Source organism: Melanerpes formicivorus, unplaced genomic scaffold, assembly GCF_026170545.1.
Source record: "Melanerpes formicivorus ecotype bairdi unplaced genomic scaffold, bMelFor1.0.p_v2 SCAF_14, whole genome shotgun sequence".
NCBI classification, from domain to species: domain Eukaryota; kingdom Metazoa; phylum Chordata; class Aves; order Piciformes; family Picidae; genus Melanerpes; species Melanerpes formicivorus.
This window is the reverse complement of record NW_027142366.1, coordinates 12,120,793-12,138,810: the sequence shown is the minus strand read 5'-3', so window position 1 is coordinate 12,138,810 and position 18,018 is coordinate 12,120,793. Positions and strand designations below refer to the sequence as shown.

The 18,018-nt window shown below is 54.9% G+C and overlaps 1 protein-coding gene across 2 annotated transcripts in view; it reads right to left on the bottom strand.

The window, feature by feature from the left end:
- Positions 1 to 14,773, bottom strand: part of AXIN1 (axin 1) — a 77,426-nt gene extending 62,653 nt beyond the window's left edge. Inside the window, exons 1-3 of one of the 2 annotated variants that reach the window (XM_068147061.1) lie at positions 14,703 to 14,773; positions 12,321 to 12,447; positions 3,640 to 4,611 (exon numbers count right to left, since the gene is read on the bottom strand). In XM_068147061.1, the coding sequence (XP_068003162.1) occupies positions 3,640 to 4,517 (878 nt within the window). In that variant the 5' untranslated portion in view covers positions 4,518 to 4,611; positions 12,321 to 12,447; positions 14,703 to 14,773. Of the gene's footprint in view, positions 1 to 3,639; positions 4,612 to 6,812; positions 7,001 to 12,320; positions 12,448 to 14,702 lie in introns of those variants that run through there. The other variant, XM_068147060.1, reaches the window with a different exon arrangement.
- Between the last annotated feature and the right edge of the window lie 3,245 nt (positions 14,774 to 18,018).

Sequence of the window (18,018 nt, the reverse complement as noted above, 5' to 3'; positions counted from 1 at the left end):
CCTCTGCATGTCACAGCTCCTCAGACCAGCGATTGTCACATCCCTCTAGAGCTCCTTTAGCTTTTCTCCACGTCCCTGCTCTGTATACCCTGTTATGAAGAGGTGCTGGTTGCATGGTTTGTGGAGAGTTGACCTCACACATGTCCAGAGAGCTTGCTGGTATGTGGGCACAAGCATAAGGACTCTTCTGGTGGTTTTTACCACCCTTGGCAGAGAACCACATCACCCATCCTTTTCATCTGAACCACCAACCCTTGTGAAACACCATGAGCTTAGTCAGCTCAGCTCTGTGGAAACTAAAGCTTGGATCATGTAGCCAGCTTCCTTTAAAAAACCAAACCTATGCTACATCTATGCCCCCACTGAGAAATGTCTCCATCCATCCCCAGCAGCTTCACCACAACTCTCTTCAATACCCAAAAACTGGAGACTTCACCCAACACCCTGTGTCCTCTCATCACCAGGGTCCCTTTTCAACATCTTGTGCACTTCATGACATGGGTTCACCTCACTTCCCATCACAGGAAGAAAGCAAAGGCAATACCTGAGAGCTGCTCTCCAACACTCTAGAAATGGGAAGGGAGCCCCTTCTGACAGGGCACCAAACAAACCCACCCTGACAAGAGGCACAACCGTGGCCCCTCACCATCAAACACCAACCCCCCAGCTCTGTGGGACCTGTGGTTTCCTGGAGCTCCCCAGGCTGGGCTGCTGTCAGGTGCAGGTTTCAGTTCTGCTCCCGGAGGCACGGGGGTCGCTCTGGTGTGTCAGGAGCAGGTCACTGAACGCTGCAGCCACCCTCAGCCATTGCAGCATCGCTCTCAGATGGTGCCAGTTAATGCCCAAGATCTTCATGGGGTTACCCTCTTTGAAGTTCACTGATCCATAACCAATGTCCAATTAATTTGCAGGAGCCTAACTATGATGACTATTGGCCTTTTGCTACGCAGGCAGAAACACGGCGTGGAACAGCCCTGCCTCTGGCTTTGGGACACAGAGGGACATGACAGGTTGGACTTGATGACCTCCGAGGTCTTTTCCAACCTTATTGATTCTATGTGCACGCCTTCAAAGCAGCCAGCACGGAGCAAGGGCTGTCTTCTGCTCCTGCAGGAACTTGCATGTCTGCTCTCCCGAGAGCAGAGCTGCCGCGTGGAGGTTTATGAACCTTCTGTCACGAAGAAATTTGGAGCCCGTTCAAGATGCTCATTTGCCAACAGAAAAACCCTTCTGATGAGTTTGCTCAGACTCCTCTCTGCAGGGCTTCCGTGGAAGTCAAGGGATAGAAGTTCAATCCTGGGATTAGGCAGGCCCTCAGAGAGAATGCAAACCAGCGTATTTCAACGCTCCCTCCAGAACAGAAAGGAGAAATTCTTCTACAGGCAAGGCAAAACACAAAAGCTGGTGGAAATCTGCACAATAAATTGGGACCCAGCCTTTCAAATCACAGGATCACAGAATGGGGGAGGATTGGAAGGAACCTCTGGAGATCACCTGCTCACACTGAGTGCAGGTATTGCTTCCTGCTCCACCAGCTTCCAGCACAGCTACTGAGGTGAGGCAGTAAATGAACAAAAAAGTCTGCAGGATGAAGATGCTACGGCTTAAAAAGCGGCTTATTGAAGACAGCTTTGCTATAGGACAGCCAGGAAGCGATTCAGCCCACAGAGTCTTGCACAAAGAGGAACAATCGCCTCGGAAAACTTAGTACCTCAGCAGATTTTTTAGCATTAAAAAAGGCAGAGCTTACAGCGTTTGGCAGCAGCATCTTCCGTGGCAGTGCTCTGGATGCCACTGGAGCCCACATACCAACATCAAGCAAAAAATAAATCAATCAAATAAATCACTTCAGACTCTCCAGGCTGAGAAGTGACTCGTGCTCTGGGGAGAGTGGTGAACAGTCCTGCTCCTCCCTACCCCATAGGTCAGCAGAGAGTCGGTAGCCACAATGACAGGCTGCTGGACGCTACAATTAACAGCTCTGTGCTCCTCCTGACCTCCGTCCCCCAGGTAAAGGCTTATTTCACATTGTTCCAATCTGGGCTCTGAGGAATTCTACTCCAAAACGCTTCTTTCCCACCACACATTTCTTAAACCAGTTTAGAATCTGGCACAGATAGGTTCAGAGAAGGGGTAAAGTGCCTGTTTTCCTGAGGCCGGAGCCAAGAGGCACAGTGCTGTATGCAAGACTTTGCTACCTGCTCTGGAAACTGAACACAGCTGAACCTCCAAAAAAAAAGGTTATTTTTCAAGTTCAAAGCCATTAGTGCTTAAATAAAAAGATCCTCAAATTGTAGCCTTTTCTAACCCTTTACTTCAGGGGTGCACCCTGAAAACACACTTCAGGAAACCTTCAAGGTTTTTATTAACTCCACGGGAAAGTCCCAGGCCCTGGGATTCTTTTTTTTTCCCCCTGACTCCTGATTAAAACAGCAGGAGTCCAACATGAATTCCTCTCTTCTTCCCCCTGTCCCCTCCCAAGTGTTTTACACACAACATCTCCTCCTCCAAAAAGCTATAGAAAAAAAAAAGATCCCAGGAATCAACCCCAAAACACTTGGGCAGCTGAAAGGCAACGAGCCCTCGTGCAGGGCGAGACGTTTCCAGCTGCCAGCCTAAAGGGACGGCCGAGGGAGATTAAATACAGAAATGCTTTTCATGAGGCAGGAGGCTTTGAAAAGGACAGTTCAGCTACTTCGTTTCATAATCTTCACAAAGCGTCAGATTTTAGCCTGAGCAGGTCTTAAAACAAGGAGATTTTATGTGAAAAAAAAAAAACCATAACCCAGAGAGAGAGAAAAGTAGGAATGTGTCCTGGCTGGGTTCTGTTGATTCAGCCAGGGTTAGACACACACACACGTATTGATCCCACGGAGCTCCCTGCTAAGTTAATTGTCTGGAATTTTAACTGAGCTCTCAGCAAGTTTCAAAATCCATGTTGGCTGGAAGTGGGTGGGGGACCCAGAAAATAAACAGGCTGCAAAACTCTGCGGCTCCTCCAGTTAAAGATAAAAACCCAGCAATGGCTTTGATGAAGGGAAAAGCTGCAGCAGGGGACGGTTTTAACTGGATTTGACTTTGACACCGCTAGAATGCAGTGCTGGGAATCTCACAGGGAAAGCAGCGGCGTTACCAGGGAGCGCTGCAGACCCCATTTCCCTTACACAAACACTCCCAAGGTGAAGGTATCTCCTCTAGCTTCCAGTTAGTGCATTTTACCATGAGCTGCACTTGCCAGTAACTGAACACTGAATGGCTACAGCCAGCTTGCACCTGGAACTTGCTCAACCGCCTGCGCGTGCACAAGGACTGCCCACGGCTCTGCACTGCCCGCCAAGCCCTACCTGCCTTCAGACCACATCCAGCAGCACTTTTCCCAGATGAGGAGCCTGCTGCAGGGGTGATCTGGGGCAATCAGACAAGAATGAGCAAAGACACCCTTAAAACACCTGTGACTACCTTCACATAAAGCTTTGCATTGCACCAAAGTGCCCGGGCAAGGTCATCCTGTCCCAATGCAGATGCTCCCCACCACCCAAGGTCCTCCAGGGCTTCCCATCACCTCGTGCTCACAGCAGGTCCCCAACCCGTTCCCCAGAGGCAGCCAACAGAAGGGACAGTGGCTGGGCGCTCACCCACCTGAACTCTCTCCCCTCACTGTAGCGCCGCGCTGAGGCGGCACGCTGCGGGACCGTCTCCAGGAGCAGCTTCTGTGTGAGCCTGCTGGAAGGTGCTGAGTCCCTGTTGGCCTCGGGCTCGGCCTCTTGGTCACACTTCCACTCTTCATCCTCGTTCAGAGTTGGCAGATAACCAGGCAGCCCTTTACCGGTCCCAGACCCTGAGCTCGGATCGCTGTAAATTTTGGGGCTTTCCCCACCTGTCCTTGTGTATTCCAAATAAATATCCGACTTGAGGAACAAGGGGTAGGTGTTGTCTTCTATCATGCACTGGATCTCTGTTTGGGCCTGGTCAAACATGTCGGGGTCGATCTGCAGTTTCATGACACAGTCTTTGATGAAGCTCTTTGTGGCTGGTTTGATCTGCCGGGACACGATGCCATTGTTGTCCAGGATGTATTTTTTGTAAATGGCTTTTGCCAGCTTGAGTCTTTTTTCCTCGTTGGACGCGCAGGGCTCCAGCTTCCTGAAGCCGCTGCAGGCAAACCAGAAGTCCAGCAGATCCGCGCAGTCCTCCTGTTTCAGGAACGTCCTGAAGAGGTTGATACCATCTTGGTCATCCAGCAAGGAGTGCAGCGACTCAGCCCACTTCAGGTAGGGTGGAGTTGGCGATGCACTCCCCTCAGGCTCGTACCCCAAATCCAAATCGGAGCGCCTCGGTGTCGCGGTGGACGTCTCATTTCTAACCACGTCACTTTTACTGGAGTAGGAACCGTGGCTAAGCGGCCTGGGATCCGTGGACACGAGTTCTCCCTCCTCACCTGGAACCGGTGGCCTCGGAGCATCTTCAGTGAAGCTTCCTCCAAGGTCCAAGGGGAAGCCTTTCCCCTGGATATTCATTTTTCTGGTCCTTGCTCACGCAAGAACAGTGTGGGACGAGCTCAAATCTCAAATCACCAGTATTTGTAGCTCCAATGGGAACAAGTTTGTGTGGCTGAAAGAGATGAAAGAAAAAATGAGTATCGCTGTCAATGAACGCCCTGAGATTGCTGGTTTTGCTCTGCACTGTGACTCTACTGACACTTATTTTCCAGCAGAATCAATGGCAAAGCTCTTGACAACTTCAGAGTGTGCAGAGCTGGGCTCAAAGCAGGCACCCTCCAAGAATGCCAGTTGCAAGATATCCCAAAGCTTCATATCCAGCACTCAGCATCAGAATACAGCTGGTGCTGCACCAAAACAACAGCTAACTTCCCAACAGCAGTGGTTTTCCAGAACCCTGGGATCTGGCAGTCTCTGCATCCAAAAGATCTACAAGCAGTACCACACAGAACCACAGGACACGTGCCACCAGCTGCATCGCCACCAACTCCTTTGCACAGCCTACCTGGACAGCACAAGCACCAGGTCATAATGAGACAGCATGCTTTTATCTGGTGACCAAGCTAGCAAATTTTCACCCCCAAACAGGAATTTAAGGCTTGTGAGAAATATTTTGGAAGGAAATCCAGTTAGTCCTGAAAATGAGACTGCACTTTAATCAAACACAGGTGGCTTTGGTAAGCTCCAGTGACACAGCAGCACCACAGTCCTCACAGATCTCTGTGTTTCAGAGCTACTCTGCATCGCCTTGTCTGGCTCTAGGGGAATCCAGGTGCATGGCTGACCCCAATATTTTGGGCATCTGGACTGCATTCTTGCTTCAGTTGGGCATGTCAGCACAGGAGCTCAGCTCTGGCACCCTTTTTCGTAGGCAAGCCATTGAGAAAAGGTTCACTTACACTAACTCCACTGCACGCTGTGAGCCTGGGAAAATCTCAGGTCATCAAAGGAAGACGAGAAAACCACCTCGAGAAGGAAATCTGATCAAGTACAACGTTTTTGAAGAGCAGTGAGTCAGTATGGAGGATGGGAGGTGCGGGGAAGGAGGAGAAGGTAGAGAAGGACAATCTCTGGGTTGCTACTTCTGTTGCTCAACAAAGTAACTTCATCATCTAAAGACAGTAGCAAAAGTCTTGTTTTACAGAACAGCTCTGACGCCCTGAGTACCGCAGAGCACCAGCTGCCCGATGAATTACTCCTTGCACTGGATTACCTCAACGGCATATGAGAGAAAACACACCTTTTAGCATGGCCTCCTTCTCAGAGCTCACTCCACCCCACCGAACGTGTCTTTAGGATGCTTTGCCATTTTTCACCCATTCTCTCTCTCTCCCCTAATGAGACAAGAACAGCCGCCTCCGCCGTGCCTGTGCTTACAGCTCACCTGCACACCGCAAACCAGCCCCGGAAAGCCAGGCACAGCCGGCCAGGCCCTGTGAGCCCGATCGCTGCCGGGCACCGCAGGAGCCAGCCGTGCTCTCACACCCGGTCCGAGGCACCCGCAGCACGCAGCCACTGCCCTGGTACCGCGCAGCGGGGCTGGGTTCTCCCACCACGCTGCGGTTTTAGGTCGTTTGCACCCCGGTATGGATGTGAGCTCCGGACTCGCATCCACCTCCCTGGTAAAGCTCCCTAGTTCCTCCTGCCCAGATGCCGGAGACCGCCTGGGGCAGCTCCCTCGGCCCTCAGGGCAGACCTCTGCCCCTGGGCGCTGCAGACCCCCTGGGGCAGTTCTTTCGGCACTTGGGGCAGCCGCCCCACAGCCATGTCGGTCATTGTTGCGGCAAGGCTGCGCTGGCTCCTCGCCCCGGCCGGGGGGAGCCCCGCGGGGTGCCCGCCGAGAGCAAGCGAGCTCCGGCCGCAGCCGGCGAGGACGAGAGAGGCGCCCAGCCACGGGTGGCCGGTTCACGGCCGCCCCTCTCGCCAGAGGGGAACCCTCTCGCCTCCTGGGCAGAGGCAACCTCGCCCCCGCCACGGCCGGGACCCCGCCACCCCGAGCCGCCGGGCCGGGGCAGGCTCTGCGGGCTGACAGGACACCGCGCGGGGCCCCCACACCGCCCCCGGGCAACTTCAGGGGAGGCGACCCGGGCGAGCCCTCGCCGCAGCCCCGGGCCCCGCTCGCCCTCCGCGCCGCGGCCCGGCCCGTGGCCGCCAGACTGCGCCCGCCCCCCGCGCCCAGGGCGGCCTAGCGCCGGCTCGGCGGCGCCCGGCGCGGCCCCGTGCCTCCCGCCCGGCGGCGGCCTCCGGCGCGGCCTCGGCGCAGGGCCTGCGCTGGGGCCGCCTCCCCGCTCCCTCGCTCACTCACTCACTCACCCGCTCGGAGCAGCGGCGGCGGTGGCGCGGGGCCCGGCCCATGCGGCTCAGCAACGGCGGTCCGGGACGGCGGGCAGCGGCGGGGTGGCGGCGGCACAAAGCGGCCGGCCCGGGACGCCCATGGCCGCGGCCGCTGGGTTGTGGCGGCGACAAGGGAGAGCAGCAGCAGCAGTGAGCCCCGCACCGCTCCGCTCCGCCTGCGCCGCTGCCTCCCTCCCAGCGCCGGGGAGAGCGGCTCAGCCGCGCCCCCCGCGCCCCCGGACGGTACTGCGGAACCGGCGGCCGGCCGCGGGGGCGGAGCGGGACCGGCCCAGGAGGCCTCGAGAGCCGAGGTGCAGCCGCACATGGCGGCGTGGCCCGGAGCCTGGCACTGGGGGCTCCGGCAGGCCTGGAGCCGCGCTCATGGGCTCCGTTCCCTCTGCCCACAAGGAGCCTGCAGAGTTCGTCCGAGCATCGCGGGCAGGAGATGGTCTGGGGAGAGGGTCGTGCTTTGAAGAACTCCAATACCTGGCAGCGGAGATGGCTTGGATCACCAGGGAAAAGACAGCTGCCCTCAAAAGCACCATGGGCTACTACTGCTCTGTCCAGAATCGAACTGCAGCGCCTTCAGCCAAGCTGTGCCCAGCAGAGACCACACACCAGTGGGCCTGGGGGTGGAGGAGCATGGTGGCAGGTCCGGCAGCAGCAATGGGCTCCAAGAACAACTAGAGTTGGTTTAGAAGCCGCAGTGTGTTCTGCTCTTTCGAGCAGGGCAGTTCTGCGGCAGGGAGATAAGGGGACTGGCCAAGAGGTGGCACTGTATGGACCGAGATAGCCAAGCAGCACGGAGAAAGGTGGTGGGAGCGTGTCTCACTCCGCGGGGCTTCTGGCCAGGCAGGGTACTCCAGCACTGGGACTGCAATGCGGTCCTGGAGTGACAGGGGACGTTGCGGGAAGAAGGAGGGGATTACCAGATGCAGAGATTGAACAAGGGTAGCACGCCAGGGAAACGCAAAGCCTGCTCCTTCCCTGGAGAGTGGTGATGTACCAAGAGCCCAGGGACTCAGCCAGGCAGACCCCTGGGTGCCATCCCAAACGCTGTGCATGCAAATAAGCCACGGGAGAGTCCTCTCAAAATGAGAAATTACTCGGAAATATTTCTGATAGGGATGGTTTCTGGGGTTGGGTGTAATCATTCTACTGCATGTCCCTGTTCCTATGCATTTAGGGAACACTTTTGGAAGGATTCACTTTTTTCCCCCCAGCTCTCCAAAAGTCACAGAAGTCCACCCAAGGCAGCATTGCTCCCCTTCCCACCCCAGCACAGAGCCCGGGAGGATGGTGCAGCTCCTTGTGCTCATTCATGTGAGCGACGCTCGGAGCTGATTTACATGTAACAGTGCAATACTGATCTCAGGAATAATAATAGAAAAGCTGATGTGGGATTCAGCTGGTAAAGAATTAAAGGATGGGGATATAATTAATGCAATCAGCCTAGTTCCTGGAAAATAGCTCTTGTCAAACTCTGATGTCATCCTTTGAAGAGATTACAAGTTTGGCTGATAAAGGTTATGGCATAGAAATAATAGACCTGGACTCTGTTCAGGCATGTGACTTAATCCATACAGTATTCTGATTAAAAATTAGCACAATACAGCATCAAGAGGGACACCTTAAAGGGACTGGGAGCTGGCAAACCGACAGCCATCAGTGGGGAATCCCTGCAGAATGGGAGCACACTCAGTGGGTGTCCGGGCCTTGGATGGGAAGCCCAATGCTATTCAGCGTTTCCATCAATGGTCTAGAAATAGATTAAAAAGCCCTGCTGAGAAAAACGCTGGGGCCAGGGAAATGAGAGGGGCAGGAGTCAGGGTCAAGACAGCTGTAGAGAACTTCATAAGCTGAGTCCCGGGAGAATGAAACGTAGTTGAATGTGAGCAGCTGCAAAAGGATCTCTCCACTGAGCCCTTCTAGAAACCCACACCCTGTGAGTGTGGGCTCTGGGAGAGGTTAGGAGGCAGGAGGGACAGGACGGGAGCAGCAGGCTCCCCACGAGGATGTTCTGGCTGGGGTGGGGCTGGGTGCTACAGGAGGAGGGGCTTCAGCATCCGCATTTCAGAAAGAATGCTGAGAAATTGGAGAGGAGGTGGAGTTAGAACTGACCCCTGCCTTGCAGGGGGATGCCTGAGAACCTCAGCCTTCTCAGCTCGTTCAAAGGAGCCCAGAGTACCCTTGATTACAGCACTTAAGCAACTTCATGGGTGAGAGATGATCAGGTATTAGAGTGCCTTTCATCTCCCAGAGAAAGGCCCAGCGAGATTTGATGGCCTTGGCTGAATTCATGCGTGAAACCAGAACCAGAATTCTCTGTGTTAAGGGGGGACTAAGGGAGTGGGGGTGATGGGTGCATGAGGTTGCAGGTGGCTGAAGTGCCCAGGCTTGGCAGGGCCCCTCCATGCTGCCACCCTTCCCTGTCTTTGCTTACTGCTCCTCAGGGCTGAGTGGACCTGGGGTGGTGAGAAAGTGCCAAGGGTTTCTCTTGCACCCAGCGGCTCCCAGCCATGTAGGCTGATGCCAAGCTGTGCTGGTGCCTCATATTTTCTGGTCCTCTATCAGGGCTAAGAGGGGCTGGGAGAGCCCTAGACTCCCTCTGGTGTCTTTCACACCTCCATTCACCCACACCAAGAAGCCTGGTCTCTACACATTGCCAGGGGCCAACACCAGCTACTCCCAGATTTATCTGAGGATATCAAAGAGGTGATCAAACAAGCCAAGCATCCTTGGCTATGCAGAGGAGGAATCGCCCTGAAAGGTCCATCAGCGAAGGGTGGACACTAATGAACCAAACTGTCACTTCTCCCTTTCCCATCAGTTTGTAGTGTGGCCCTGCCTTATACATGCCACAGCTGAGATGCCAGCAGTGGTTTGGTGCAGATCTGGTGCCAGCCTGCAGCTGAGGCTGGTCTCCATGCAAGCCTGGATTGCCAAACAATTCCCAGCTCCTGGTGCACACATTCATTGCTGCCTGGAAGAGTCAATAACAGCTAGTGAGACAGGAACACTCTATCTAGTGAGATATGAACTGCTCTCAGGCTTTGGTCTAAAGGCTTTGGGGGAGTATCCAAACAGCCCAGGACTGTGCACACCATGCTGTGTGGTGGGATTCACAGAGTCCCCCTGCAAGCCCTTCACTCCCATCTCTCAGAGCTGCGAAGGGACATTCTCTGGTAGCCCTGTGAGTTCCCTGCCAGGTTGGCTTAGGAGCCACAAGCCTTCCAGCATCACTTCTGCCAGAGCTCAGCTTCAGCACTGAGAGTATTCATCTGCAGCTCACTCTCCTCTTTGCAGTGACTCCCCAGCTTCCCCAAAGCAAGGCGGGCCAGCCCTGGCACTGATGTTTGACGGTCTGTGGGCTGCTGGTACCCCGCATAGCCTTGGAATGGGAAGGTAGGAGTGAAGTCCCTCTGGCACGGCGGTTTGGGGATGAAGTGCACTAGATGGTGCTGTTCAACCTTGGGCTGCGATCTGAAAGGACCTTGCAGGGTCACAAGTGCTGCCGAATTACGGTTTTGTTAAAGAACCTTTTGCAAATTGGAAGTCAAATAGAAATACCCTGAAGAACGAGGTCCTGCACTGATGGCCAGGGGAGACAAGGGCAGCTCGCCCTTAGAAAGATCTGTATGGCTCCCCTCCCATGCCTGGAGCACCCATATTTCTGAGGCAGCAATGGCAGAATGGTCTGCCAAGAAAACAATGTCCTGGGGTGGAAGAGGAGACCGATAGCTCTTCTTGGGCTGCAGTCCAGAAGCCGACCCTATCCTAGGCTGATTCCCAGAGCATGAGCAGCAGGTGGAGGGAGGGAATTCTGCCCCTCTGCTCCACTCTGCTGAGACTCCCCCTGCAATGCTGGGGCCAGCTCTGGAGTTCTCAGTACAACAGAGACCTGTTGTACCTGTTGGAGCAGGGCCAGAGGAGGCCAAAGCAATGATGGGAGGGCTGGAAGCTCTCTTCTGTGAGGCCAGGCAGAGAGAGTTGGGGTTGTTCAGCCTGGAGAAGAGAAGGCTCCAGGGAGACCTTCTGGTGGCCTTTCAGTGCTTAAAGGGGCTAAGCAGAAGGCTGGGGATAGACTTTTGAGCAGGGAGTGCACTGATGATCTCAGAAATGGTTTCAAAGTGGAAGAGGGGAGATTTAGATTAGGTATGAAGAACAAATTCTTCACTGTGAGTGTGATGACACTTGGACAGGTTACCCAGCATAACTGTGGGTGCCCCGTCCCTCAAAGTGTTTAGAGCCATGTTGGACAGAGCTTTGAGCAACCTGGTCTAGTGGAAATTGTTCCTGCCCATGTGGTGCTCTCTTGCAAATCCCCAGGGTATGCTGGGGGTCTCTAGCCTGCTCCCTTGTCAGGGCCAGGGCTGCAACAGGTGGATGGGGCAGAGGTTTTACTGCTCACATCAAAAATAAGGAAAACTCCAGCCCTCCAGCTGGGGTGGCCTCCTTCCAGGGCCAGCTCAAGCAGCAGTTTTTGCTGCTACCAGCATTTACCCATGGTGGTTCAGATGTCTGCATGGCAGAGGGAAGACCCCGTGTGTGACCCTGAGCCCCTGCAGCATCCCAGCACCTTGGCCTGTTCCCAGGTTCTCACTGTGCCTTCAATTCCCCACGTGATATTTCCCCTTGTGCCTGGCCTGGCACCAGCCTCCTTCCCCAAGCTGTGCTTCACCTTCTCTTGCCAGATTGCAGGGTGCCTAAAGCTGGTGTGGATGAGCTCATGCCAGGCCTTGAGAGGCTGCTCTGTATGAGCTGATCACCCAACACCCCATGGCTCTCCTCTCAGCAGCCCTCAGCCATCTGCAGCGTCTCTCCTGACTATCAGCCACCTCCAGCAATGCCAAGGCACATTTTGGGCTCAATATCAGAGTACTGGGCAGAGAAATCTCACCCATCCTCCTCCTCCTCCTGTCTGACCAGCCAGGGAGAGTCACAGCAGCTTGTGGTTGCTCTGCTCTGCTTGCCTTTGCCTTCCAGAGCACCAGTAATGGCTATTAACATTAACAGCTGATGTTCCTCTGTCCCTGGCTGCATCAGAGCCCAGTTTGATCACATGAGCTTCTCTTCTCTGCCCTTCTGTACCAGCTGCCCCAGGTAACCCCTGGGGTTCCACCCCAGCTTTCTGCCTAGAAATTTCTCTCCTCCCAGTTCTTGCTCAGGTCTGGAAACCCACTCCATGTCCAGCAGCACATGACCTGGGCAAGGAGCTGTAGGAGAGGAGCACATGAACTGACATGGGTACCAGACCTGAGTATCCCCACCTGGCCCCTGTGCTGCTTTTGGAGAAGAGTTGCCCACATCTTGCATAGCAAAGAGATCTTAACAGACTCCTGTCACATCCAAGACCACTTAACTCCCCCTTGTTTTGATCAACCCTTTCTGCCAAAAGCCATAGCACACACACTCAACTGGCATCACCACTATCCAGTGCAAGCCCTCCTCAGAGGCACCCCACCCCCCGTGCCTTCCTGCACCCACCTTTGGGGTCCGCGCTGGGGCCGTGTTCTGCACACCTGCTTCTCCATGCTCCAGACCACCAGGTTTGCTGCTCCTCTTGGGAGACCTGGGATGGGACACTGTCCAGACATGTCCCAGCAGCACCACTCTGCAGAGAGAAGAGATGTCAGCTCTTCCCTGCTGGGCCCACCCTGCCCAAGAGATGCTTCGAGGAGAGTGGGGCCAAGCAAGGACACCCTTCAGTGTCCATTTGCAGGAGGGAATCCTTCTCCTACTTCATATCATGGCCCTTTGTGAGATGGAGATGTCTGGAGCAGGTTATGCTCTGCCCAGGCCTTGCTGGGACTGTTCCATCCCTCAGTGCTTGGGCTCAGGAGAGATTATTACTACAGAAATGTTCCCAACTCATGGAGCCAGGGTGGGAGGGAGAAGCAGTGTCACTGGGACATTCCTGTCCCTGGTCTCCAAGCCCCTCTGCAAACCCAGGGGTTTACCCACCTGCCCCAGGCCATTCCTTGCTTGCCCTCTGAGCCTGCTGCTTCAGTGTCCCCATGATGGGACAGGATGAGGTGGGTGCATGGTGGATATCTTCCCTGGGGAGGAGCACAGGGTCTGGCTGGTGGCTCACATCACTGACAGCTGCGTTGGCACAGCTACTCTCTGCCAGCAGAGTTGTCCCATAGCAGTCCATGCTAATTCAGTCTGTTTGAAGCTAGTGGGAGAGCTGGATCTCCTTTATCCACCATCAGTGATCCCAACCAGCTGGGCTACTGGGAAGTAAGGGAAGGCTGATGTCAGGAACACTACTGGAAATATTAGCTGCTCTGCTCCCAAGCAGATCTGTTTTGCAACACTGGGGCAGATCTTCTGCCTTAGATGTGGTCACTAGCCTGGCTGGAGAAAGCAAACTCAGCACACAGCGGTGCCTTGATGTCTGTCCTACAGCCCTGCAGACTTCCAGCCTGGCTGTTTTTATCTGATCCCTATCAGCAGTCCAGCTTGGAGAGCAAGTGCTTGTCCCCACACTCTTGGCTCACCCAACCTGGAGGGTCAGCTCTGCCAGGGAGCTGCCAAAAGAAACTTTTGCTTGGTCTGTTGGCCATGTTCTAGCCAATACTTGGTGACCAAGTGTGGAGAGCTGGATGCAGGCTGCTGGGTTTTCTGTCCTTGCCTGTGGTAATACTCACTCTTAGCGCATCTGCTTTGAGCAGGTTCTTCCCAGAGATGTGGAAGCCAGTGAGGCGCTCTCATTCTGCAGCTCTGGTTTATTGTGAGTCCACCTAGTGGCCCGTGGGTTTATGGTCAGCTTTCCTGGGTACCGTAAGCCTTGTGAGGACATCTCAGGAGCATTTGTTTACCCAGGGAAAGCTCTGGAAATCGTTTTACCTGCACACAAACCTGACAGGGACAATTAAAGTCTCAATTCGTTCTTATCTTTCTCCAGGAGAGCTCCCAGCCCATGAAGTGACAACAGCAGCTGAGGTTGTGTCTGCTTTGGCCACAGGTTTATCTTGGGCTAGGGTGAAGGGTCCTTGTGATCACATCAGGAGCTGCTGAGGGAAGCCTATGACATTTTCATCACTTATTTCTCCTGCAGAGTGATTTTCTTCTTTGCATCTTGCTTCTTGGACCAGTATGCTCCTCTGAGAGATGCTGTGCCCTGGAGAAGCACTGATGAGTGCCTGGGCAGGCCAGCAGCTGGGCTGGGGAGCCATTTGCAGCTCATTGTTGGTAGGAGGCTTCTGGTGTCTGCCTACTGACAGGCAGGACAGCCATGGTAATAAGAAGTCACAGCCTGCCAGCCACAGCCTTCATGGACATGCTGCACCAAAGGACCAAGTCTGCTTTTGGCCAGTGGGACAAGCTAGCCCCAGCTGGGGAACCCCTTGTCCTGGCAGGACAATTCTGGGAGCCCCCTTGCTCTTGCAGCTCTCTGGTAACAGAGCCACAGCCCCTTTGGGATCTCTCTCTACCCTTGCTGGGACTCAAACCTCCAGCACCACTTTCCCAACCTTCTACTTCCCAGCAGCATCTCCAAAACCTCCAGACCCACATGGGAGTTGCTCTCTTTTGCCATCTTCTCTGTGAGGTGGCCCTTCCTCAGAGCAACCACCCTGAGCCCACCTCCCCAGCCATGGCCTAGCCTCCTGGCCTCACTCTGCTGTGTCACCAACACCCAACTAAGGCAGCTGGGGCTTGGCACAGACTGGTCCTGGAGTCCCTCCATCCATGGTGACCTGCCTGAGGGCTGCACCACCTCTGGGAAAGGAATTTCTCTGCAGGGTTGCCCTTTCATGGTCAGTGAGGTCCTAAGAAAGGCTCTGCACTGATGGATGTCAGCGGAGGTCCTGATCAGCTGAGCCAAGATGCTGGACCCAGCCTGGCAATGATCCTGGGGATTACCTGCTTCCTGCTGCACAGAGAAGTGATGATGATCCCTCCTGCTGCCCCATCTCTGCCGTGACTGGAGATCTGCAGACTGGCTGGTGATACCCAAGTGTGGAGGGGCTGAGGTGGTGGGAGGAGGCTGCATGGGTGGGCAGGCTCTGCTGCTCCTCACAGTGACCTGATGCTGTACTGAGTGGGGAGTGCTCTGTGAGTGCCATTTATTCATGCAGGGATGGAGTCTCCAAAGTCTTATGCTGTAGCTGCCCCAGCCCAGAAAATCCTCTTGGTGTTGAGTCATCTGAGGGTTTTCTGGCAGCATCAAGGGAACAGATATGGAGAATGTTGGTCTAGTTCTGATGGAGAACCGGAGAAATTGCTCACAAATGAGCTCACTGTGGGAAGAAGTTTGGAGAAGTAGGGGGGTCTCTGGCTTTGGAGGGGGCCAAGACTTGATTGATATCTGAGGCAAACCAGCCCTGGCTCTGGATGTCAGCCACGAGATTCCCATTCCTCTCCTGCCAGTGCTTCTGCAGCCACCCGTGGCCCCTTGGGGAGCTTGTGCTCACCATTTGGAAGCTCCTGGGTGTGAAAGCCCAGATGCCTCTCTCCTGTGATCTCTTCCTTTTCCAGTGCCAGGGCAGGCAGGTGAACCATGGCAGTCAGGTCTTCTCTGGGACAGGATGGCTGGGAGCAGTTGTGACCCAGGCTAGTGATTATGAGCATCCTGTGATCCTCTCCTCTGGGGAGGAGACAGCAGAAACTGTTCACTGGAGACCTAGGCATGAGGCTGGGCAGGTGCCTGAAGCTTTGCTGTGTCCCATCTCCTCCAGACACCAAGCCTTGGGCTGCCTTCCATAAAGCCCTGCTGCATCCCAGCCCTTCCACCTCTGTCCCCACCAGGACATGGAGGCTGGAGCTACCTTCTGATGTCCAGCCTGCCCATCTGCAGCCATTTCACACCATTTGTGCTTGTACCAGCCCTGTCCTCCAGCCTGCTCTGTGCTGGGAGCAGACAGCAGCCAGGTCCCTGCAGCCTTGGCCTTTCTGCCCTCTGGATGCTGGGCTCTCCTGGTCTTCTCCCAGAGGACACATTCCCCACTCTGGCTGTCCTGCTGGGCCTTCTCTTAGTAATGCCTCTTCTCTGTCAGAAGTCCTTCAGCAGATGAGCGTTGGCTGGCATGCTGACCAGCCTCAAGGGAGCCTGTGGCTGGCAAACAAGAATAGTCCTGGCCTCATATAGTTTCATCCTGATCTTATCTGGTTACAACTGGCCAAAGCATGAGAAATCCTGTGGCAGGGGAGGTCCAACACCACACCTTGTTAGAGCTTGGGCTCAGCATCTCCCTGTGGCAGCAGCTTCTCCAGTGCCAAGGACACTTTGTGAAGGAGGACACTGTGTTTCATAGAGGAGGTTGACATCGACTTTAACATCAGAGTTTTCCTACATTTCTCTGACCCTCCCAGGGCCATGAGCTGGTGTGAGTGCCCAGAGTCTGGAGATGACCATCCTGTGGGCAGCCATCCCACGACAGTCCAGTCCATGCCACAAGGCATCCCAGCCCACCTGAGCCTTCTCCTGCAGAGGGACATGGAGCAGAGGTGCCAGTCCAGGAAGTGCCTGGCTCCCTTTTCCCAGTAATGTATTTTCAGATCTCCAACACTGAGCATATTTAACTCAACATCAACAGCTGCCCAGAGCCTGGCACCTCTGCAGCCCCTTAAGCTTCTGCTTGATGAGGAGGACTGATTGACCCTGAACTCTCATCCTCTGTCTCCCAGCTGCTTTGTGCTCCTTATGCATCAGCCTGGCCTGGCAACTCCTGTGCTGGGTGGACCTCTGGATGGGTCATGTAGAGCAGCCGGGAGTTTAGGGGATGCCCTTGGTGATGATCAGAGCAATGGGCTGGCTTGGGTGGGGTGGATCAGGTAGGCTCCAGCCTTTGGAAAGGAGGCTGGTTTCACAGGTGTCATCCAAATCCCTGATCCCCATCCCTTGGTGGGTTTCAGGATGGAGCACCCGGGGCTGGTGACTCACAACTTTGTGCTTAATTGTCCTTTATGTGCATCTGCTTCCTGCAGAAGCTTCTGAGCATGAGCCAGTTTAACCACAACTGAGGAAGACTTGTCCTGGAGGACTCCCAAGTACCTGCAAGTGCAATGAAAGCAGAAAAGCTTGATCCAGAGCGTGCAGGAACAATCAGATCCCTCAGAGACCACATCCTCCCTGGGTCAGCTGAACTCTCTGTGCCCACCTTGGAGAGCACCTGGTGGTGCTCCTTCAGGAGAGGGCTGCCTTCCTCTTCTGTCTCTTCTCCTGAGGACATAACCCTGGGCAAGGCCTCTGGGCTTTTTGAACAAGTCCATTTGACCTCTAAATTGCTACATCTCCTTTATGTGGTCTTACTGAAGCTCCTCATGCTACATCTGAGCCACTGGCACCAAGCTGCCCATGGTAGGAATAAGGATATTTTTGACTTGGTGGCATCCTTGGAGGATCACAAATGCTTGAATGAGCTCAACCCCACTGAGGACCCTGGCTCCTTGCTCTGCAGAGTTTGCTGCTGGCTTGGTCCCATCTTTGTCCCATGGCCACCAGCACCACCCCACCAGGCATTTCATGGACCTTTTCAGACACTAGCTCAGCCCATGGACCCAGCCTGGCCATCTACCCCCTCCTGCCCCACTGTGGACCAGGTGTGGGCCCCACTCATCCCTGCTTCGGGAAAGCTCATTGCTCAGGACAGGCCATACCTGCTGCCTGAAGGAGCTGGGTGGCCAAAGTTCCCTGCTCACCTCCAGCATCCAGAGCTGGCAGCTCACAGCAGCCACTTTGAGTTATCTGAGCTCCATCCCTCCAGACCCCATCTGCTTCCATCAGCCAGGCTGTGGCCAGCTGGTCCCTGCTCACATCCCACCTGCCTTTGCTGCTGTTGGGGTTTTGTTTTGTGCTTTTCAGGTTCCTCAGCTGTGGTCTCTGCTTCTCCAGGTTTGGAGGACAAGATCTACCCATGTGCCACTCTCCATCTTGCCTCCCCAACAACTTCAGCCCTGCACAGTGTGGGCAGCTCTGTTCTTATGTCCTTGTATGAAGGTGACTCCCTTCCACCCCAGGACAGCTGCACCTTCCCAGTGTAAATCCCAAGGGGTATACTGGCCCAGGACAGCCATTCTAGGGGGAGTCACCCAAGCTGCCAACTCCTCATGGGAGCCATCACCCGAAAACCAGGCATGGGACAAACCTGCCCTTGAAGCCCTCTCTGCCACCAACCATCTCGGGGGAAGGTGAGGATGGAGGGTCCCGGTGGGGTCCTGGTGAGTTTTCAGGGCCAGC